The 22,310-nt window shown below is 40.7% G+C and overlaps 1 protein-coding gene across 1 annotated transcript in view; it reads left to right on the forward strand.

Moving 5' to 3' along the window:
- The window catches only part of CYP2U1 (cytochrome P450 family 2 subfamily U member 1), a 70,488-nt gene extending 50,987 nt beyond the window's left edge, over window positions 1-19,501 (forward strand). The window contains exons 2-5 of the mRNA XM_082245490.1: window positions 5,663-6,298; window positions 14,819-14,980; window positions 17,217-17,384; window positions 19,245-19,501. Coding sequence (XP_082101616.1) covers window positions 5,663-6,298; window positions 14,819-14,980; window positions 17,217-17,384; window positions 19,245-19,423 — 1,145 coding nt within the window. The 3' untranslated portion in view covers window positions 19,424-19,501. The remainder of the gene's footprint in view (window positions 1-5,662; window positions 6,299-14,818; window positions 14,981-17,216; window positions 17,385-19,244) is intronic.
- Window positions 19,502-22,310: the final 2,809 nt, after the last annotated feature.

Here is a 22,310-nt window from a genome sequence, read left to right on the forward strand (position 1 = left end):
AACATAATCAGAAACACTGACTTTTTTTTGGCCAAACAAGGATGCAATATTAGTATTCATATTGCTTCAGTAAACGTTCCGGGTATGGAAAATTTTAAAAACAGGGTACAACACAAAGTCCAACGTCACAATCAGGACAATAGTACCACGTTTCTTTACGGATTTTCCTTCCAGTGTCGTCACGTTTGGAACAGCAAACCACACAAATCCTTGTGGGTGCAGGCTTCTTTTCTGTTGGTGGAATGTGGTCCATAAAGTGAGGACCAGTCAGGCGTTCGGGGTTCACAACACCGGCAGCACGGCGTCCGGATTTATTTACAGCCGTTGGTGTTTGGTGCCTGAGAAATATCAGTTCGGCAACTTTACAAACAAAGTCCACATGAACCACAGGCCTGTCACTCTTTTTTTTTTTTGTAGAATAAATGCGTTCCACAAACATTGTTCAAGAAGATGCCTGAAGATATTCTTGTAATATTTTTTGTTGTTGTTTCCGCATTGCCGGATAAAAAGTCATGGCCTGGTCAGCTCTGTCCACACCTCCCATGGTGTTATTGTAATCCATCACCAGTTGTGGTTTCATCACATCTTTTGTGTGTACCATGACAGTAGAGGTGTTGTGAATGGTACTCATTAGGCACACATCTTTTTTGTCGCGCCATCTCAGTGCCATAATTTTTCCTTTCTGCCAGGCAACTATTTCTCCTGCCTTTAGCTTTTTATTGGCAAAGGTTGGCGGCATGTCAGGCCGGCTAGCTCTAACGGTCCCATACGCATCAGTCTTGTTTTGAAGAAGGAACTCAGAGTTCTGGGAACGTATAAAAATTGTCTGTGGTGACACAGTACCCCATATTCAGCAATGGCTCAATCAACGTAAGAACCGAAGCGGTTGCCATTCCATAACTGCTGAACCTTTCATTGAATTTGATTCATTTCCCGGTGTAAAGGGCCGAATTCCATATATATATCCAGAGCTGGATTCACATAGCATGAATGACTTTATGCCAGAGCGTGCTCTCTTGGACGCTATATACTGTATCCAGCTGAGTCTTCCTTTGTAGGCCATTAGACTTTCGTTGATACAAATGTCTCTATCTGGTACATAGGACTGCTGGAAAATTTTTAAAATGATTTGCTAAATGTCCCAAATCTTTTTGAGTTTTGGAGCAGGATGAGAAGTCTCGTCAAATTCATCATTATTTGTAAAGTGCAAATATTTCATAATGAGCGAAAAATTGTATTCCAACATGACCGTGCCAAAAAAAAAAGGAGTGGCCAGTAATTTGTTGGTGGTCCAATACCACTTCTGCAGGGGTTTCCCCACCACTCACTGTAGAATATTTAGGCCCAGAAACTTCCAGATGTCCGCTTTGGTCACGGGTTCCCACCTTGAAAACCTCTGATGCGCTGCAACTTGTTGCTCCTGGTACCGATTTGTTTCCATAAAAATCTTTTCAATAACCTCATTGGTCAAAAAGAGTTGGAGGTATGCCAAGGGGTTGTCATCCTCAACATCCACTTTGATACCAGGTGCTCTGGTAAACGGGAACCTTGGGGGCGCTACGTGCTCTGTACCGCAGTCAATCGAGCACCAAGTCCGCACATCGCTGGGCACAGTCTCAGGATCATCGCTAAAATCGCTTTCTGCGTCCGATGACGAACTTCCCCACGAATCGCTATCACTCCATTCTGCAAGTGATTCTGTATCGCTGTCGCTGTTTTCATGCAGGTCATATACCACTTTTGAGGTGGCGGCGCGCTTTTTTGATGCCATGGTCGCTCTTCAGTTTCCAGACACAAAGTACAGGAAAAATGCAGGAAGGGCAATGGAGAAAGCACTGGGGGGGGGCAAGCTAAGGTCAATTTATTTTATTTTAGTAATGTAATCCAATAGGATTACAATATATCAGCGTGTTTGTGTTTTTAACTTTTTGAATTTGCCGCCGGTTCCACCCCCCTGCGAATGCCATGTCGCAGGAGACGAAAGCCGGGGCACAGAGCATCGGGCGGAAGATCCGGCCGCTGCACACTGCCGGGATACATCGCTGAATCATGGGGACAAGGTGAGTACCCTCTCTTTCAGGATCCAGCGATCTCCCTAGCGGTACCCCGAGTGTGCCTCGGGGTTACCGCTAATGACACTGAAATTTAACCCCGAGCCACACTCGGGAATACCGCTAGGGAGGTTAAAGCAGACTTCAAGCAAATCGCTAGAAATACAAACTATATAGGTAGCACATCCCATGTAGGAGCTGCAGTTGTCAGGATTCCCCACTGCTACACAGCCAGGCACACAGTATTTTCTTCATGCACTCAGAGGCAGAAAACAGCCCTTGGCTTGTTTTTATGTTTATTAGAGGGTAATAACCTGGATGTGGTAGGGAATTAATTAAAGCAGAGTTCCGGGCACAGAAATGATTTTTCAATAAACATACCCCCGGGACAGTCAGGGCTAGTACATTCCACAATGGATAGCCTCTGATCTGTCCCGGTTCGCACTTACCTTTTAGAAGAAATACTTACTTATAAAATTTCTTCCACAGCGTTTCCATCTCTCTTGTGGGCAGCTGAAGCCGGCGCGATCCTCTTCGGCGTCTTCTTCCGTGTCTTCTTCTCCCAGAATGCGCCTGCACCGGCCCCTCTCGTCACTTCCGGTGCGGCGTCGCCCGGAAGTGACGAGCGGGGCCGGTGCCGTCGCATTGATTCCTGGGAGCGATGGCGTTCAGCTCCCAGGAATCAGTGCAAGCCAGGAAGTGACAGCGGAGCCGCCGCGCTGAGGGAGGAAGTGAAGACTAGGTGAGTATATTCGATCTTCAATTACAAGGTGAGTTTAAAAATAAAAAAATCCTAACTATCCAATTCCTTTTCAGGTGAAGGGGAACAAGCGGACGGGCACAAAAAAAATATTGATTTTGTGCCCGGAACTCCGCTTTAAAAAGAAGAGTCCCACTTTCCTTTACACAAGCATAAGTAAATGTATTAATTGTATTTACAAAAACTAAGCATTTATTTTAATAATGTCAGCACTAAAAGTCTTTCACTTTCAGCCTCATACACAATTTCCCATTTTCATAAAGAATTATACTACAGTATATACTGTATATACAGAGCTGTAAAAAAGTTGCATAATTGTCACACTTAAATGATTCAGATCATCAAGCAAATGTTAATATTATACAAAAATAACCCAAGTAAATACAAAATGCAGTTTTTAAATGATGATTTAATTTATTAAAAGAAAAAAGCTGTCAAAACCTGCCTGGCCCTATGCGAAAAAGTAATGGCCCCTAAACCATATAACTGGTTGTGCCACCCTTGGTGGCAACAACTGCAATCAAGCATTTGTGATAACTGAAAATGAGTCTTTTACATCGCTGTGAAGGAATTTTTGCCCACTCTTTATAGAATTGTTTTAATTCAGCTACACTGGAGGAACGGCCTCTTTAAGGTCACAGTATATATAAACCCTCACCTTGTAAAAGTACCCATTTAGTTTAAAATAGAAGTGAAAGGAAAAACATTTGTATATAGATAAAAAAAAAAAACATTCTAAATACCTTTTTTCCCTTTTTTGTAAGTGATCATATTCCCTCTGTTCCCTGCTACATTAAAGCTGGGGGGAGGAGAAACAACAGGACACTGAGATTCCCAATGAAAGGCTTTGCAGGGGGTGGGTGTGTGCCTGGACAAGTCTGATCATTGGAGGACAGCAGGCTGAGTTCCAGCATAGCTAGATAACTGATGATGATGCTGTGCTCTCATGCCTAGTGGGCCAGTTAATAGGAAAGCAGAAGGACTGGCAGGAACACCAGGGATTTCACACAAAGGAAGCAATACAAAGAGGATACATTTTCAAACAAGTACACGGTACAGCAGGAAAATGAAATGTTGAGTTTACATACTCTTTAAGTCCAGATTTTGACTAGGCCACTCTAAAATCTTTTTTTTTTTTGAGCCATTAAGAGGTGGACTTGTTGGTGTGTTTCAGTTCATTGTACTTCTGCAGAACCCAAGTGCACTTGAGCTTGAGGTCACAAACTGATGGCCAGACATTTTCCTTCAGGATTTTCTGGTAGAGCATAGAATTCATGTGTCAGGGCCCAGATTCAAAGCCAGGTCCTTGGTTGCTTCTGTCAGTGCTTCTTCTTGCTGAGCTATCCAGCAGCTGATATGTATGCATTCTAGATCTATGTGGTGACCTAGACCTTGTCCAGTTTCCTGTCTAGTTTCTTGCCCAGCCTCCTGTGAACTCTGAACCTTTGGCCACTCCTTTGAACTTCCTATTTAAGCCTGTTCTCGAAACTTCCTGATGCCAGATTATTGTGCTTTTGCCAAGATCTAGCTTAGTGTGCTTCATCCTCCTGAATCTTTTACTTGTGTACCGACCTCCAGCTACGTTCCAGGACTACGCCTCTGCCTGCTGCCATTTTGCTCTTCACTGCTTGTGTATCGATCTTTGGCTAAGAATACGACTACTCTTCTGCTTGTTCCCTCACTCCGGCTGATCTCTTATGTACCAGACCCTGCTTGTTGACCACGATTGTGCTGCTTCCTGCAACTGGACTGAGCCTGACCCAGTAATTGTGACATCATGGTTCCATCAATTATGGCAAGTCATCCAGGTCCTGAAGCTGCAAAGTAGCCCCCAGACCATCACACTACCACCATCATGTTTGAGTGCTGGTATGATCTTTTTATAAAATGCTGTGCTAGTTTCACGCCAGATGTAACGGGACACATACCTTCCAAAAAGTTAAACTTTTGTCTCATTAGTCCACAGAATATTTGCCCAAAAGCATTGGGGATAATCAAGATATTTTTTGGCAAATGTGAGATGTGCCTTTGTGTTCAGCAGTGGCTTTTGCTTTGGAACTCTCCCATTGGATACCATTTTTGCCCAGGCTCTTTTTTATTGTTGAATCATAAATACTGACTTTAACTGAGGCAAGTGGGGCCTGCAGTTCTTTAGAAGCTGTTGTGGGTTCTTTTATGACCTCCTGGATGAGTCGTCGTTGTGCTCCTGGAGTAGTTTTGGTAGGGTGGCCACTTCTGGAAAGGCTTACCACTGTTTCAAGTTTCTCCATTTGTGGATAATGGCTCTCACTGTGGTTCACTGGAGTGCCAAAGCCTTAGAACGGACTTCGTAACCATTCCAGGCTGATACATGTCAATTACTTTGTTTTCTCATCTGTTCTTGAATTCCTTTAGATCGCGATATGATGAGTTGCTTTTTGAGATCTTTTAGCCTGCTTCACAACAGGTCTAGGAGTAATCAGGCCTGGGTGAGGCAAAGTGAAATAAAAAAAAAAAAAAAAAATAGTGATTAATCTCAGTTCATTCATGATTTAGCAGAGGGGGCAATATTACTTTTTCACATAGGGCCAGACAGGCTTGGACAGCTTTTTTTCCCTTAATAAATGAAATCATAATTTTGTATTTACTTAGGTTATCTTTGTGTAATACTAAAAGATTAGTTTTATGATCTGAATCATTCAAGTGTGACAAATATGCAAAAAAATAAAAAATCAGGAAGGGGGCAGATACTTTTTCACAGCACTGTATAAAGTTATTTCTAAAATATTTGCTTGAAATTTGTACCTCCATTTTGCTAACCTCCATTATACAACCAATTAAGTAAGTATTCTATTGCTTTTGTTTTTTTTAGGTATTGTGTTTGCATCTTATGGCCCGATATGGAGACAGCAAAGACGATTTTCTCATTCAACTTTGAGGCACTTTGGTCTGGGAAAACTAAGTCTGGAACCTATAATCATTGAAGAGTTCAAATATGTGAAGGAAGAAATGTTGAAATTCGGTGATAAAGGCTTCAGTCCGTTTCAGATTATCAATAACGGTGTTTCCAATGTTATCTGTTCTATTAGTTTTGGTAAACGTTTCGACTATGAGGATAAAGAGTTTAAGACCATGTTGAACCTCATGTCACGTGGCCTTGAAATCAGTTTGAACAGTGAAGCCGTCTTGACTAATGTGTGCTCTTGGATGTACTATCTACCTTTTGGACCCTTCAAGGAGCTCAGACAAATTGTGATAGATATCACAGCCTTTCTGAAAAGGATAATTGAAGAACATAAGGTTTCTTTAGATCCTGAGAATCCCCGGGATTTCATTGATATGTACCTTCTTCATGTAGATGAAGAAAAGAGGACTCAGCTTGAGACCAGCTTCGACGCAGAATACTTGTTCTACATTGTTGGTGATCTTTTCATTGCTGGAACAGATACCACCACAAATACATTACTGTGGTCTATCTTATATATGTGTCATCATCCAGATATGCAAGGTAAGTCAGCTAAAGAATAACGTATCTAGTGCAAAGTATGATGATTTTTTTTTTCAAATATTCCAATCAAATAATTCAAGAATATAGTAAAACAGGAATGTGGAATATCAGTGGCTATGAGCTGAACCAGAAAATTTCAGATTTTTCTGCTGCTTTTAATCAAAGTCAGTGAGCCAATAAGTAGAGAAAGGGGGCGGGGCCAGGCCAAGGCTCTGTGTCTAAATGGACACCGGGATCTGTGGCTTGGCTCAGGTGCCCCCATAGCAAGTTGCTTGCTGTGGGGGCACTCAACGGGAGGGAGGGGCCAGGAGCAGTAAGTATGACAGTTTTGTTATTTTTATCGGGAAAAAAAAATGAGACTATAGTATCACTTTAAGCTGGACCAATGTAACTTTGCAAAACTAGTCATACCTGGAATTCAGCAGACATTCTATTTTCCTATTTCCCTGCACATGATTGGGTATTCATAGTGTACATACCTTCCACATGTTCACTAAGCTAAGTAAACGTTCGCTTTGATTAGTGTACATTCTTTAATTCTGCATTAAATGAATTACCAAAGAATTTTGAGATTTTAATGATGTTGACCATCAATAATAGCACAACATTATAAACCGTATATAAAAAATAATCTTATTATTATTATACACAAATCATTAAAACACCAGTTATATTATAAACATAGAATGACACCTGACTGCAGTATGCAAACACATGCATAATGATACATATTCATTCCACTGTATGCCATCTCTCACGTGTAGCAACAACTGAACCATTGTAACAAAACAATACTACATCCATATACAAAGTTCAGTTGTCTTGTTGTCAGTTCAATGCATTTTAAAGTTTAGATTCTTCAGGAACCCAGAGTTATTTTCCATATGATTATACCATATGGCTAAGGTTGCAACCCAGAGGTTAGAGGTAGACGAGAACGCTAATATCAGTAATGACGGTGATAGGAGGCTACGTTCACATGTTAGCGTAGCGGACCGTGGGCAGAATCACCGCGATTCTGCCCGCGATCCAGAAATCATTGCAAATCACCGGACACCTGTGCGTTGCTGTTGATTTGCAATGGCACCCCAAACGCTGTGCGATGTTGCTGCAATTTCCGCCTGCCGAATCGCGGTAACATCGCGCAAACAAAATCGCGGGTCGCATGCCCCCCAAAAAAGGTACAAGGTACAATAAATAGTATTGCTCATTAACAACACATGGTATATGTATATACTCATACATATGGCTGCACCACCGTGGTGTGGTTGGTGTTAGTTGGTGACCTAGACCTTTCTATAAAAATATATTGATGGATCATGATTGTAAAAGCGATTAATTAATCAGATGGTAGTAATAGCGCAGCATCGAAAAAAGGCTCTACTCATTTTTTGGGTTCTTTCCACTCATCAGGAGCCAATGCAATAAAGTGCATATACTGTATATGTCGTCTGATGTTTAATACAAAGAAAGAAGGAGAAGGAAGAGAAACGGGGGGGAGAGGATCCCCCCTGGTTACTCCCAGTTCAGCTAAAGGTTCCAAATGGGGTGCTGGAAGCCGAAGACATGGTGGGGTGTGGCAGTGGCCAGCGGCATGAAGACAACACAAACAATGGTGAATGGACTACCATGGGAGTGGGGTCCCCATTGGAAATCAAAAGTAGTGCAATGTGTGTCTTAAAGGACACCACTTTTGATTTCCAATGTGGACCCCACTCCCATGGTAGTCCATTCACCATTGTTTGTGTTGTCAGCATGCCGCTGGCCACTTCCACAGCTCCCAGAGATGAGTCCCCCACCATGTCTTTGGTTTCCAGCACCCCCATTTGGAACCTTTTAGCTGACCTGTGAGTAACCAGGGGGAATCCTCCCCCCCCCCTGTTTCTCTTCTCTCTCCTCATTTCCTTGTATTAAACATCAGACTCCATATATATGTACTTTATTGCAGATACAAGCATATGTACCCACAAAACTAACAACACCCACACCACGGTGGTGCGGCGATATGTATGAGTATATAATACATGTACCATGTGTTATAATTGAGCAAAACTATGTATCCAATGCATTTTGTTTTAATTTAATATGTATATATGTATTATTAAACATGATATTATACATTGATTTTTTTTATCATCTCATAGCCGTGTGCTTCATTTAAAGTCCATAATCTCCCTCCTCCCAAATCTGTACCAGAGATAGAGGTATATGACTATACCCAGTAATTGCCATATTGCCACCTATCCCCCCCTTCCTAATGAGTATTTCAGGTACAACCATCTCTCGTGTTTACAGAGAATGGTCTGAAAAAGAGAAAATATCCAGTGAGCGGCAGTTGTGTGGACAAAAATGCAATGTTGATGTCAGAGGAGAATGGGCAAACTGGTGGAACTTTGGAGAAAATAGGCTACAGCAGCAGAAGACCACAGCAAGTGCCACGCCTGTCAGCCAAAAACAGGAAACTAAGGCTTCAATTTGCACTGGTTCGCTGAAATTGGACAATAGAAGATTGGAAAAACGTTGCCTGATCTGATGAGTCTCCATTTCAGCTGCGACATTCAAATGTTAGGGTCAGAATTTGACGTAAACAACATGAAAGCATGAATCCATCCTACCTTGTATCAACAGTTCAGGCTGGTGGTGTAATGGCTTGGGGGATATTTTCTTGACACACTTTGGGCCCCTTAGTACCAACTGGGCATTGTTTAACCTCTTCAGATCCAGAAGGTTTACCCCCCCCCCTTCACGACTAGACCATTTTTTTTCCGATCTGGCAGTGAGTTACTTTATTGCGCGGTCCTGCAAAGCTGTACACAAATAAAATGAATGCCCTTTTTTTCCCAAAAATAGAGCTTTCTCTTGGTGGTATTTTATCACCTCTGCAGGGTTTTTTTTTTGCGCTATTAAAAACAAAAAAACAAAAACAACAATTTTGGAGAAAAAAAAAAACAATATTTTTTTTCTTTCTGCTATAACACCCATCCAATAAAAAAAAAAAAAATTAAAAAAATCGAATTTCTTCTTCAATTTAGGCCAATAAGTATTCTGCTACATCTTTTTTTGGAAAAAAAATCCCAATAAGCGTATATTGATTGGTTTGCACAAAAGTTTTAGCGTCTACAAACTATGGGATATTTTTATGGAAAATATTTTTTTTTTCACTTGTAATGGCGGCGATCAGTGAATAATAGCAGGACTGCAACATTGCGGGGTACAAATCGGACACCCCGTGACACTTCTTTGAGGATCAGTGACACCAATACAGTGATCAGTGCTAAATAATATACACTGGTTAAATGGGGGTGATGGTGCGCCTCAAAGGTGAAATAAATGAATATGAATTAAAGTGCTTACATGTGTCTCTTTCACAATTATTGTTGTTGGCTTGGTTAAACTCTCATGAAGTGATTTGATGACTGTTATCTGTCTCATAAACTTAAATAAATACAGTTGTGCATAAATACATAAATACCTTAAAAAATCGTGATATTAAAAAATACTGTTTAAAGTGCTCAGTGCTTACGGTGACATAACTCCTTAAAATAAACAGAATACAACAAGGTGCAAAAAAGTGTGTGATCATTCAAATCCACATAAATAATTGTCCAATTTCATAAAAGTTTTCAATAAACAATCTTCAATTGAAATAAAAGCCGATTCAATAGTGCACTATTGTGAATAGATGATGTGACTTATTTCCTCCACCTTGTGTCACTTCTAGGTGTACTAAACTCTCACCTCAAAACAGAGGATAAAACGCCTGTGTTACATATGCCTTTTCTCCAGCGTGGTGTCTTGTAGCTCCCGGGTCCTTCCTAAGGGATCCTATATATATTCCCGATTGTTTATTGAAAACTTTTATGAAATTGGCCAATTATTTATGTGGATTTGAATGATCACACACTTTTTTGCACCTTGTTGTATTCTGTTTATTTTAAGGAGTTACGTCACCGTAAGCACTGAGCACTTTAAACAGTATTTTTTAATATCACGATTTTTTAAGGTATTTATGTATTTATGCACAACTGTATTTATTTAAGTTTATGAGACAGATAACAGTCATCAAATCACTTCATGAGAGTTTAACCAAGCCAACAACAATAATTGTGAAAGAGACACATGTAAGCACTTTAATTCATATTCATTTATTTCACCTTTGAGGCGCACCATCACCCCCATTTAACCATTATTTGTGCTGTTTTGTAGTATCAGTAATTGTGGTGAAGCATCAAGGATAAAAGTAGTATCCAAGATAGCGCAGGAACCATATTAAATATATAAATAATATACACTGTAACTGTACTAGTGAACCTGGCAGTGAAGGGGTTAACATCAGGGGCAATCAAAGGGTTAAATGTGTCCCGAGGGAATGCTTTCTAACTGTCGGGGGAGGGGAGGGTGGTATTACTGTAAGAAGACAGAGATCCTTGTTCCTGCTTAGCAGAAACACAAGATCTCTGTCTTCTCATGTCACAGAACGGCGATCTGCCTTGTTTACACAGGCAGATTGCCGTTCTGTCTGTCTCGGGAATGATTGGTTGGTCCCGGTGGACATCGGGTCAGCTGGACCCGCTGATTGGCATCTGTTGTGTCCAATCACAGCGAGAGCTGGTCGTCAGCCACGTGCATAACCCAGACCAGAAAGAGCGAAATCAAGTAAATGTATGTGATTTTACGCAGAGAGGCCGCCCCGCTGCAGTAAATGTACTTGGGGCGGTCCAGAAGAGGTAAACGCCATGGCCTACTTGAGTATTGTTACTGCCCATGTCCATCCCTCTGACTACAGTGCACTCATCTTCTGACGGTTACTTCCAGCGGGATAATGCACCATGTCACAAAGCTCAAATCATCTCAAACTGGTTTCTTGAAAATGACAATGAGATCACTGTACTCCAATGGCTTCCACAGTCATCAGATCTCAATCCAATAAAGCACCTTTGGGGTGTGGTGGAACGGAAGATTCCCATCATGGATGTGCAGCTGACAAATCTGTAGCAACTGTGTGATGCTATCATGTCAGTATGGACCAAAATCTCTGAGGAATGTTTCCAACACCTTGTTGAACCAATGTCATGAAGAATTAAGGCAGTTCTGAAGGCAAAAAAGGGGTCCAACCCGCTATTTGCAAGGTGTACGTAATAAAGTGGAGGGTGAGTTTGTATTATACTCTCACATCAATCCCTGCCCTCAAGGAGCTTACAAACTAAGGTCCTTAAACTCACATTTATACTATGGATTTATGAGATTTGCAAATCCTTGCATTCTGTTTTTAGGTAGAGTTTACACAGTGTCCCAACTTTTTGGAATTGAGGTTGTAGAAATGGAGGAATAGTGTCATTGCATTCAGACAGCTGGTGTAAGAACCAACTTTACCTATAGTATGATTTCTACTTTTTCACAGCTGCTATCTAGTGAATAGCTGTGACTTGTCTTCTAGATTGTAAGCTCTAACGAGCAGGGCCCTCTAGTTCCTCCTGTTTTGAATTGTATTGTAACTGTATTGTCTTACCTCACATTGTAAAGCGCTGCGCAAACTGTTGGCGCTATATAAATCCTGTATAATAATAATAATAATAATGTGAATAAGAGAAGAAAAAATCTTCTAACAGCCTCTATAAACAGGTATTGATAGCTGGGATACCAAGAGGAACAGCATGGTTCACTTTACAGGTTACATTTTACAGCATTGCTTATCACATAGAATGTGTTGGCTAAAGTACAATTTTTTTGGTAACATGAAAAATTTGGAAAATATTTATAATAATAATTATATGAAATATTATTTCCAGCACTCAGCATTTGTTTATGTCCTGTAAGTGCTTGGTACAGGCACAAAGTACTCATCATGTTTTCCTAAAAAAGATTCTTATTTGACCCAAGTAACAGGTCAAATAGATAAAGTTGTTTATCTGAACTATAAAATCAATATAAATACTGTCGGGAGCAAAGTGTAATAATCTGAACATCCTTGGACAAAAGTGAAGAGCAGCAGTAAAAGCTCACCATGATAGCAATCTGTGCTCATGGGGTAATCACAAGTTGCAGTTCTGAATGGCTTACAATATCTGGACTGTGATTTCTCAGAACTGAGTTAACCTTTTCATGTATGCCTGTGGTATGCTGCTTGAATAAAGTCATTTTTTTCTACTTTACCAATGATGTTAGGATTAATAATTTTGATTGTTTATGCCTCATTCAATAAATATGTAATCCAAGCAAGGAATTGGCAGATTTAATCACCAGACATCATGCATTTAACGATGGTAAAAGAACTTGCCAAGTTAAAGGTGAACTTAGAACACTGATACTTTATTTGCCATGATTAGTAGATCAAGTTCAAACTGGTCTATTAGTAAGCAGCACTGGATCTATGATGAGATCAATCTTGAAAACTTGTGAATTCTTCAGGTGGATATGTGTCCTGAATATTTTAAGTTGTGCATATACTGTATACACTAAAGTGTAAGGACACTTTCAATAAGTATTTTCCTTTCCTTGTCTTACCCATACCTCCCACTGTGTAAATCTAATTCACCCTCTCTCTCCTCAGCTGAATACTTACTTAGTTCTGCTATTGGGTCCTCTGGGGTTCCACTGCTATGTATACATGCAGCCAGTCATCCTGTTCTTTTTCTGCCTGCCCAATGCACAGTAGAAGTCCATCACCATTTATGGTGCAGGGAGATAAATCCCATTTCCTTGCCCTGAAGAAGTAGAGAAGGAACCCACAAATGTAAACATTGTAGTGGAACCCCGGAGGACCCACTGGCAGAACTCTGCATGTTGGCAATTCAGATGAGGAGAATAAAGACTGAAAATTGCCTTTCTAAACATTGAAGAATTACATGTGGTGAAAAAAAGTCCATAAAGTGAATTAGTTCATGCTATTCACCATAGTGACAGAAACAATAATTCAAAATCTTACATTTTTTGAGTGAATAGGTAAATAAAAGTGCCGATCACCCAAGTGCACCTCCACCATAAATCATTTGAATTGCCTTCTTACCAGAAACCTAGACTCCAAATTATAAGAGTCTAGAAAAGCACTGTTTACAGGTCCAGAAGGTCTAATCCTCCCCCTCTGTTATACTGATGAGGGTATATGTCATGGCTAGTGATGAGGATCCCTCCGTCACAAAGCCCATGGGAAAGAGATAAAGAACGCCCACATAATGTAAAACTGCAAATACATTTATTCAAATTTAATGATACTAAAAACTCAGTATTCCAGATAAATTTCAGCATGTAAACAAGGTTCCCAGGAACCGATCCACATGTAAAACAACCTCGGCGTGTGTAATGATGTCACAGGTATGGACTTCTTGGGCGGAGGTTGTTTGTGGATCGGTTCTCGGGGAACTTTTGAGTGTTTACATGCTGTAATTTATCTGGAATACTGAGTTTTTAGTATCATTATATTTGAATAAATGGATTTACAGTTTTACACTATGTGGGCGTTCTTTATCTCTTCCCCATGGGCTTTGTGACGGAGGGATCCTCATCACTAGCCATGACATTACCCTCATCAGTATAACAGAGGTAGAGGATTAGACCTTCTGGACCTGTAAACAGTGCTTTTCTAGACTCTTATAATTTGGAGTCTAGGTTTCCGGTAAGAAGGCATTTCATATGATTTATGGTGGAGGTGCACTTGGGTGATCGGCACTTTTATTCACCTATCCATTAAAATTGGATGCATATTTGGAGAATTTCAGACTTTGAATTATTGTTTTTGTCACTATGGTGAACAGCATGTAATGCTTCACTTTGTTGACTTTTTTTCACCACATTTAATTTTTGAATGTTCAGTGCGGCAATTTTCAGTCTTTATTCTACCATTTTCACAAGTTGTCCTATTGTGCTGTTGCCTTCTCTATCTGCGCAATAATTCTTTTTTATGTAATTCAGATGAGTAGGGGGGCTTATATTAGCACAGTGGGGGTGAGGTTAAGGAAACTTTTAAAAGTGCTTATTGAAAAATTCCTTACACTTTTAGAGTCGGTTCACACTAAGGCGACACGACTCTGTACTACTTCAGGGGCGACTTGTGCATTCAGATGCACCACGACTTTGGAGCAACTTGCATGGACTTCACAAAATGGAAGTCTATGCAAGTCGCTCTGAGGTCGCCCCGAAGTAGTACAGGACCCTTTTTCTAAGTCAGAGCGACTTGTGTCGCTCCTATTAGAACGGGTCCTGTAGCGGTCAATGGACCGCGGGGGAGCGCGACTTGTCAGGCTGACAAGTCGCCTGACAAGTCGCGCTAGTGTGGACCGGGTCTAAGGGTCATTTGTAGACAGGCTTTTGTTTACATCAGAATCATTTTTCCATACAAGTCAATGACAATGCAAAAGCAGTATAAAGCAGGTTGATGGAGCTCAGATGGTGCTCAGGTGCAGGTCAGATCATAAGCTTCACAAACAAATCTCAAAACAAGCTGAATAAACCTGAAAGAAAGCTGCATTTGCACTCTGACCCAATCCTCAATAATCCTGTCTTATTTTCCATTTATCCTTACAGAAAAAGTCCAAGCTGAAATTGATGCAGTCATAGGACGCGATCGGCCTCCATCACTTACTGACAAGATTTCAATGCCATTTACAGAAGCCACCATTATGGAAATACAGAGGATGACTGTGGTTGTCCCTTTGTCTGTACCACACATGGCTTCTGAAAGTACAGGTAAATCATTTGCAGTGTCAATAAAACACAGTTTGGATCAGTTGTTTGTATGGTAAATATCTGTAAAGCTATGTGCACCCCAATGTTTTCTCCTATGTTTCCTTACTCGTCTTGGTTTGCAGAAAGATCTTGAGCTGCATGGTGCCAGTGAAGATAAAAGCTTTGTGTCAAAGAAAATAAATGTCTCCATTTGTCTTATTTTATTTAATGTTATCACATGTATATGAGGGAGGAGAGGTGTGGCTGAAGATATCCATTGAGGTTGATTTTTCTATGCATTAAGGTAAACAATCTTCTGGGTGCAGCTCCCCCCCAGCCTCCCTTATACTTACCTGAGCCCCATCTCGACCCAGCAATGTGTATGAGAGCAGCGGCTCTCCCTGGTCTCCAATCAGCCAATGAAGAGAGAGCAGGGGGTGAGCCGTGTTCTGTGTGTGAATAGACAATGTCCATTCACAGGAACCCTGATCGGGAGCGAGCCTGCTCGAGTGCTCCCATAGCAAGAGGCTTGCTATTGGGGGCAGTTGGCAGGGGGAGTACCCAGGACCACCAGCAGGGGACCCAAAAAGAAGAGGATCGGGAAGTCGCGCTGAAAGTCGCGCTAACAAGTCGCCCCTTATGAGGCGACTTAGAGGTCGCGGCAGTGTGAACCGGCTCTAATTGTAACGCTTCTGCGTTTCTTATATGGTGTGGATTTTCAGCTGCAGAAATAGTTCCACGTCAGTAGTCATGTAAGAGATATGCTGAGATACCATTCCCAACCTCAATGACTCATCATGTGTGGAAGGTCTTATTTCAGCCAGTAAATACACACAATTAGCAAGCTGGTTCCTAGAATGACTTTATGTATGTGGTAACACAATGATGAAGGTTGAGGGATAGGTTGAGTGGAGGTGGTAGGTGATAGACACTTGAAGGTGAGACAGTAGCAGATGGATGCAGGAAGGTTTAGCAATGTTGTATGGTAGCAGATGACAGAATAGCAGGTGGACATACAAAAGAGATCAACCCAGTGCAGAAAAGTAGCAGTAGTCTCAAGAGCTAGCAATCTAGTTATGCAGATGTGATAAACAGTCTTTACTATGCAGAGCTAGATAGTGTAAGCTTAGTATAAGTTTATAGAGAATTCCCCTGCGGGGTACTTAGCACTATTAGCGATACAGCCGAAGGGTGGTTCAGGAGTGGCGGATGATCCAGTAGCGGGATACAGGGATCAGCGCGGCGAGGTTCCGTCAGCGAGGTAAGCTTGCAAGCATGGAAGCTTCAAGCAAGGTTAGCATCCAGGTAAAGGTGTTTGAACGAACACATGTGAGTGAGAACCGGCGCTTTAAATAGCCATCTAGTCCGGCGCTGGGTGATGACAGCTCCAGTCTTAAAGGTGTATGCGCACCTTTCCAAAAGTAAATGGTGGGGCGCATACACTTGTGGAAAGTGTAATTTAGGGTACCAAAGGTACCGGAACATTACACTAATACAGACATCAATCAAAAACCTTAGGGTCATAATCACTGTCTCTGCCAGGTTTTTATTGGTATTTCTGTATTCATTTGGAGATATTTCGTTTTTTTTTGGCCCGGTAAAACAACAGGATGTGAGGGTAAATCTCCCAAGTGGTGATTGAGACATGGGTAAAAACCTGATGGATGTTCTTTCCCACTCTATTCTAAACAACAAAAAAGCTTTTAGTTCAAGGTCCATTCTTTTTTAACCCCATGAGAGACAGCCGGCCTTTATTTTGGTGGTTGCATGAGCACCATGAGTTTTCTTTCATGTAATTTATATGTCGTACATGTTTTTTTTCTTTCTGGATTACCATGTTGGAAATTGCATCCCGTCCTCAGGTGTAACAGCAGCTGTATATGAACAATTTAGCAAGAATGTAGTGGGATTAATTCAACCCAAGTGACTGTTAAAAGGGGGGCGGGGGAGGGGGGGAATCTATGTATTTGTTAAATGGCAAACCCTCTTATGAAAATGGATTTTAAAAATCCTTTTTGATATACTGTTGAACAGACTTAGCAAACTTTTTTTTGTCTGTTAACTGCAGTAGTTTTAACCACCCATCAAATTGAATAAGGATCTTAATTGTTAAAAAAAATGAATAAGTATAATTTTATTTAGATGATTCCATTTATAAGATGGTATCTGTAGTACATTTGAACATCACATGTTTATACTAATTGTTCCATCTAATTTGATTACACTAAATTAAATTTGTGTTTTTTTTTTTTTACAGTGTTCCAAGGCTACACCATTCCAAAAGGCAGCGTGGTTCTGGCTAATCTCTGGGCTGTACACCGAGATCCACAGGTCTGGGAGAAGCCAAATGATTTCAACCCAAACAGATTTCTAGATGAGAATGGGCAGATTCTTAAGAAGGAAGCTTTTATTCCTTTTGGCATTGGTAATAACTCTTGTTATTCTTGTTTAAAACTTTATGTAAACCCACTCATTAAACTCTCATATCATTAGCTCTAACAACAATTATTTCCAATATTTCTAAATCTGTAGGCAGGTGCTATCTACTTGTATTTTCTCCACTGCAGGTCACAATCATCCGTAGTGGCAATGCAGGTGGTGGATGAAGTCGAGAGGAACCCAGTTCCTCTATAGTTTCCTCAGAGTCACAGAGTGGGAGCATCCAATTGGATCCTAGCACTGCATGTGACTTTGGTGGCCATTTTAGGTCAGGCAGAGTCTATTTAAAATAAAGAAAAACCACGCTTCCAAAAATAAACAAAGCAGCCATCATCAATTACCAGGTAGTAAAAAATAGAAAATGTAAAATAAAATGCAGCGCTTTAAAGTAATGACAATCAGTCCATGATCAGTCCAGTCAATAAAAAGGAACTCTCCACCTTCCAGTGTGCATGTGATGAACGGACACAAGTGACCCAAATGAACAGGCACCTCCACCACATTAAATGGACAGCCTCTTACCAGATATAGTGAGACCCCTGCTCTCACAGTGGTCCAATGGCACAACGAAACGGATGTAAACTCCAATGGCCAAAAGAGTAGCGCGGTAAATACACCTGGCTCCAAAGGGATACGAGTGGCTCAAAAATGTCCAGCGTTATGCGTGGTCACATCATAAAAATAAGGGAAAGATCATGGTGCAGCATGTCTGATAATCCACGTTTTATTAAACATATAGGAAATACACTCACCATGTAGATAAAATTGTACAGCATAACATGTAGTAAACCATCCAGTAATGCTGGACACAGCGGCAGATCTTCCTGGTTGGTGACTTCAGACGCAGAGAGTAGCTCCTCCTACGCGTTTCGTAGCAGAATACGTCGTCAAAAGCGCTGCATTTTATTTTACAGAGTCTATTTAAGACCTCTGCTCCTGGGTTTGGTGCGCATTTCATTTGTGGCTAGAGTAGGGACAGCTTACCCGTCTGGCAGAAATGGTGCTTAGCGTCAGGAAGAGGTTCTGAAGGAGTAGGGAAGGTGCAGGGATATGCCATCCTTCTAGAAGCCTTCCCACTTGGGTATGGACCAGCCAGACGGCATTCCACCCCTTGAGACAGCACACCTGAGGCCTAATTCTACTGACACACTGCTGTTGTATTCAGTGAGTTTTCCCGGTCGGGTTGCCTTCCCGCCGGGACTGTTCTGTATTAGCGAACTTCAGTTACAATATAATTCTGTTTCTCTGTGCTGGGACTAGTGTACTGAGTGTTTTCTGCCCCTGCACCTACTCACATGCCTCCTTTATTAAAAAATACTTGGTAATCCCCCATGCTTTGTCCTTGTCATGATGTCGCATGGGCTACTTTAGAGAATACAAGTAGACAGGAAGTGGCTTTAACAGATCAACAGCACTAAGATGCAACAATGGATGACAAGAAGATGAAAACACATATTTTTAGAAATAAAATGAGAATTGTTATGAGACACAATACTTTAGCAAGATGTAGGTCATTACATTAGAGTATACATCCATGTTTTAACCTTCTTGTCCATTGCATGGGATATTGACCATACACGGAGAAAATTTCAGCTGGTTCCTGATGAATTAGCCAAAATTTGAAACTTTGGTGGCCATATCTGTAATTTCCCACTCAACATCCTATAATCTGAAATTTGAAGGAGCCGGGTGGAAAATTGTTGACTGAACAGCACGGCTCTATCCAATCGGATGCAGCCACTGTTCAGGTATTCTGCAAGTACAGTCTATGTTATAAAACTTAGCTGTTTTTGATAATTTGTGATTATTATTCTATACCTTCATAATGATATACCTTTTCTGCCAGGTCGAAGGGTCTGCATGGGGGAACAACTGGCCAAGATGGAGCTCTTTCTTCTGTTTGTCAATCTCCTGCAGTCTTTCAGTTTTTCATTCGCAGATGAAACGTTTCAGCCTATGTTGGAAGGACGGTTTGGCCTGACACTTGCTCCTTTCCCATTTGACATAAAGATACAAAAAAGATAACCAATTCTATAAATCAAGTGTTTGTTACCAAAGATGAATCGATGTTGTCGTTTAAGTGTTCTACATATTTCAAAGGTTTTTTTTATGGACCAGGGTAAAAATACAGTATTACTTTTTTTAGTACTGTGTCGTATTTCACGGATATGTGGAGTAGAATTATATTGTTAATATTTTATGAACTATCATTAGTAGCTCTGAGTGAATCTTTTATTGAAATCATTAGGCATAGTTCAATGCAACTGAATCAGGCCTAATGTCCATTATCAAGATATATAAAACGCAGATTAATATGTGCAGAACCTAAAAACGTTATCATGGCCCATTTACATTATCTTTATTCACTAAAACGCATGTGCAATATGTTGGTGCGATACTTTGCTATTGCTGTTTATTCTGAAAGGCACCCGACTAATGTGCGTTGTTGTGTGCTACCAAAAAATGGGGCCTGCACTGCACAGTATGTTAGCTCACGAAGGTTGAGAAGGTGCGTAGGGGTGCCATTCAAACACATTACATGCTTGTTACTACAATAGGGTAATGTTAATGTGCCTTTAGCCTGGGTTCACACACATGCGATGTCAGACATAATTCGCACTGCATTGTTGTACAGTTGTATGGCTGAACTTGCATTGGATTCCCATGAAAAAGGTGCAGGAACCTTTTTTTTCCTGCACTGGAATCGGATCCCATGGGTGTTCACAGCCATGCGATCTGATTCCTGCCTGAATTTACAGTTCGTACTGTGATCTGCGAACTGATCTGGGGGTGTCAATAACTTTGTATTGACACCCGCAGCGGTTCGCAGAGAGCAGTGTGAACTGCCTGCAAGGGAGATGCGATGCGGGGACCCGCACTAGAATTGCGCTGGTTCCGCAATCGCATATGTGTGAATCCAGGCTTAAATATGTCTAATCTTTGTCTAATTAATTTAAAGTCATACAACATTCTTTAATCATTAGTAGACAGGACATCCTTAAAAACAATGTTTTATTATATAAAATAATGTACTTTTATGGCCTATCAAAGGACATGGAGATACATTTGGAAATAAGAAAAGCATTAGACTTTCACATTAGAGTCTTTGATAAATGCATTGCACAGTCACTTACTGTATATCATAACATATTTCAGATACTAAAAGGGTTAAAACAAACAATTCATTTTGGATAGAGTAGGGGAAGGTTAAAACCCCTGTTAATTTTCTTTGCGTCAAAATAGGGAGATTTGCCTTCACATCCTGTCCTGGAGGCTCAACAGGAAGTGAGAGGATATCTTTCCAATGTGGGAAAAATCCCCGTTTAACAGTTGGCAGGGGAATAAATGTCTCATTGGAAGATTACCTCCTTTGTCCTGTTCAACTCAAAAGTTTTGTTTTATTCTTTAACTAGCAAAACAAAATCACACTGAAATAGTGGCAAAGCGCACCACATGTGTTTGGGTGCCATTCATTTTTAATGGCACCTCAAACGTGTCAATTGCGGCAAAACGCCATAGTGTTTGAAGTACCATTAAAAATGAATGGCATTAGCCACTATTGCAGTGCGATTTGGAATTGCGGGCAGAGTGGCAGTGATTCTGCCTGGGATCCCAAAACGCTAGATGTGAACAGACCTTAGAGTGAAAAACGTGAGCTTAGAGTTCAGCTTTAAACTCGGTAACAGAACATTTTATGGTGATGGCACTGCTGAATTTTGTGTTGCTACATCTTTTGAGGATATTAGTAGTTATTCTCCTTAGTACTGCTTTTCAGTCTCTTGATCTGATCTTTATAGGGGGCATTAGGTATCAGGAAAATCAGTCCAGCCTAAACTAGTTTTGCAAAAAAAAAGATTAAAATATAATTTACATAGATTTACTAGTAAGCTTTTCATTAAAAAAACAAAAAAAAGTTCTACCTAGCTGAGTTTGACGAAATGCTAATGGAAAAGGGAGCTGCCTGTGCTTGCAGCCCAGCAGCAGCTGCATGTAAAACACAGTGCAACACTTCTGAAAACGTTATAAGAAGTCTGAATCAGACACCAAATACATGGAGGCATTTGTCATATAATATAGGTTCTTACAACTGGAGTAAACAATACTGTAGGTTTTATCGCAGGGGCGGTGCATTTTACATACGAGGATAATAACTTACAGAAAGTAGTACACTGCAACACAGAGAGGTGGGCAGCACTGTATATGTAGACACAAGCACATTAGGGTGCCTGCTGTACCACTGCACTGTTACTTTGTTGCCTATAGTGACAACAAAGGGTTACTATAAACCAAGGCTGGCCATACACTATACAATTTTCTTATTCAATTTCCTTTAGATTTACCTAAAACTATGTAGTGCAAGGGCCTGCCTGACTGCATACAAATTGAAAGTGTTTAGGTTTGACCTCCAATTATATGGTTTTGGTAAATCTAAAGGAAAGTTGAACAAGAAAATTGTATAGTGTATGGCCAGCCTAAATCTAGACTATGTTTTCAGTAAGAAAGCATGTTGCATAATTTTTTTTTGCTGCATTATGCTAAACATATTTTAGTTGGGACTTAAACATTTTTACATGCTTGTTGTTTCATATGTTCATGATTGTATTTTAGACACAAATATGTAGATTCTTCTTTTAGTAGCTATCTGTATAGCAGACAGTGTATTCACCATCCCTGCAGAACAAATTATTTCTAATTAGTCTGAGCAGACTGATAGACTAAAGCCTCGTACACACGCAACGAATTTCCGCCGACCGGTCTTCCGTCTTTTGTCCAGAGTGGTGTCTGTTGGTTGGAATATGCCTAGACTGCACACAAATTGTCCTGCACGACAGAATTCTACTTCAGAAGTGATGTCATGTGTTGGATTGCTTTCTATGTGTTCTTTCATCTCTGAGCATGCCTAGTATTGCTC

Source organism: Pelophylax lessonae (assembly GCF_965119305.1).
Source record: "Pelophylax lessonae genome assembly, chromosome: 1".
NCBI lineage: Eukaryota > Metazoa > Chordata > Amphibia > Anura > Ranidae > Pelophylax > Pelophylax lessonae.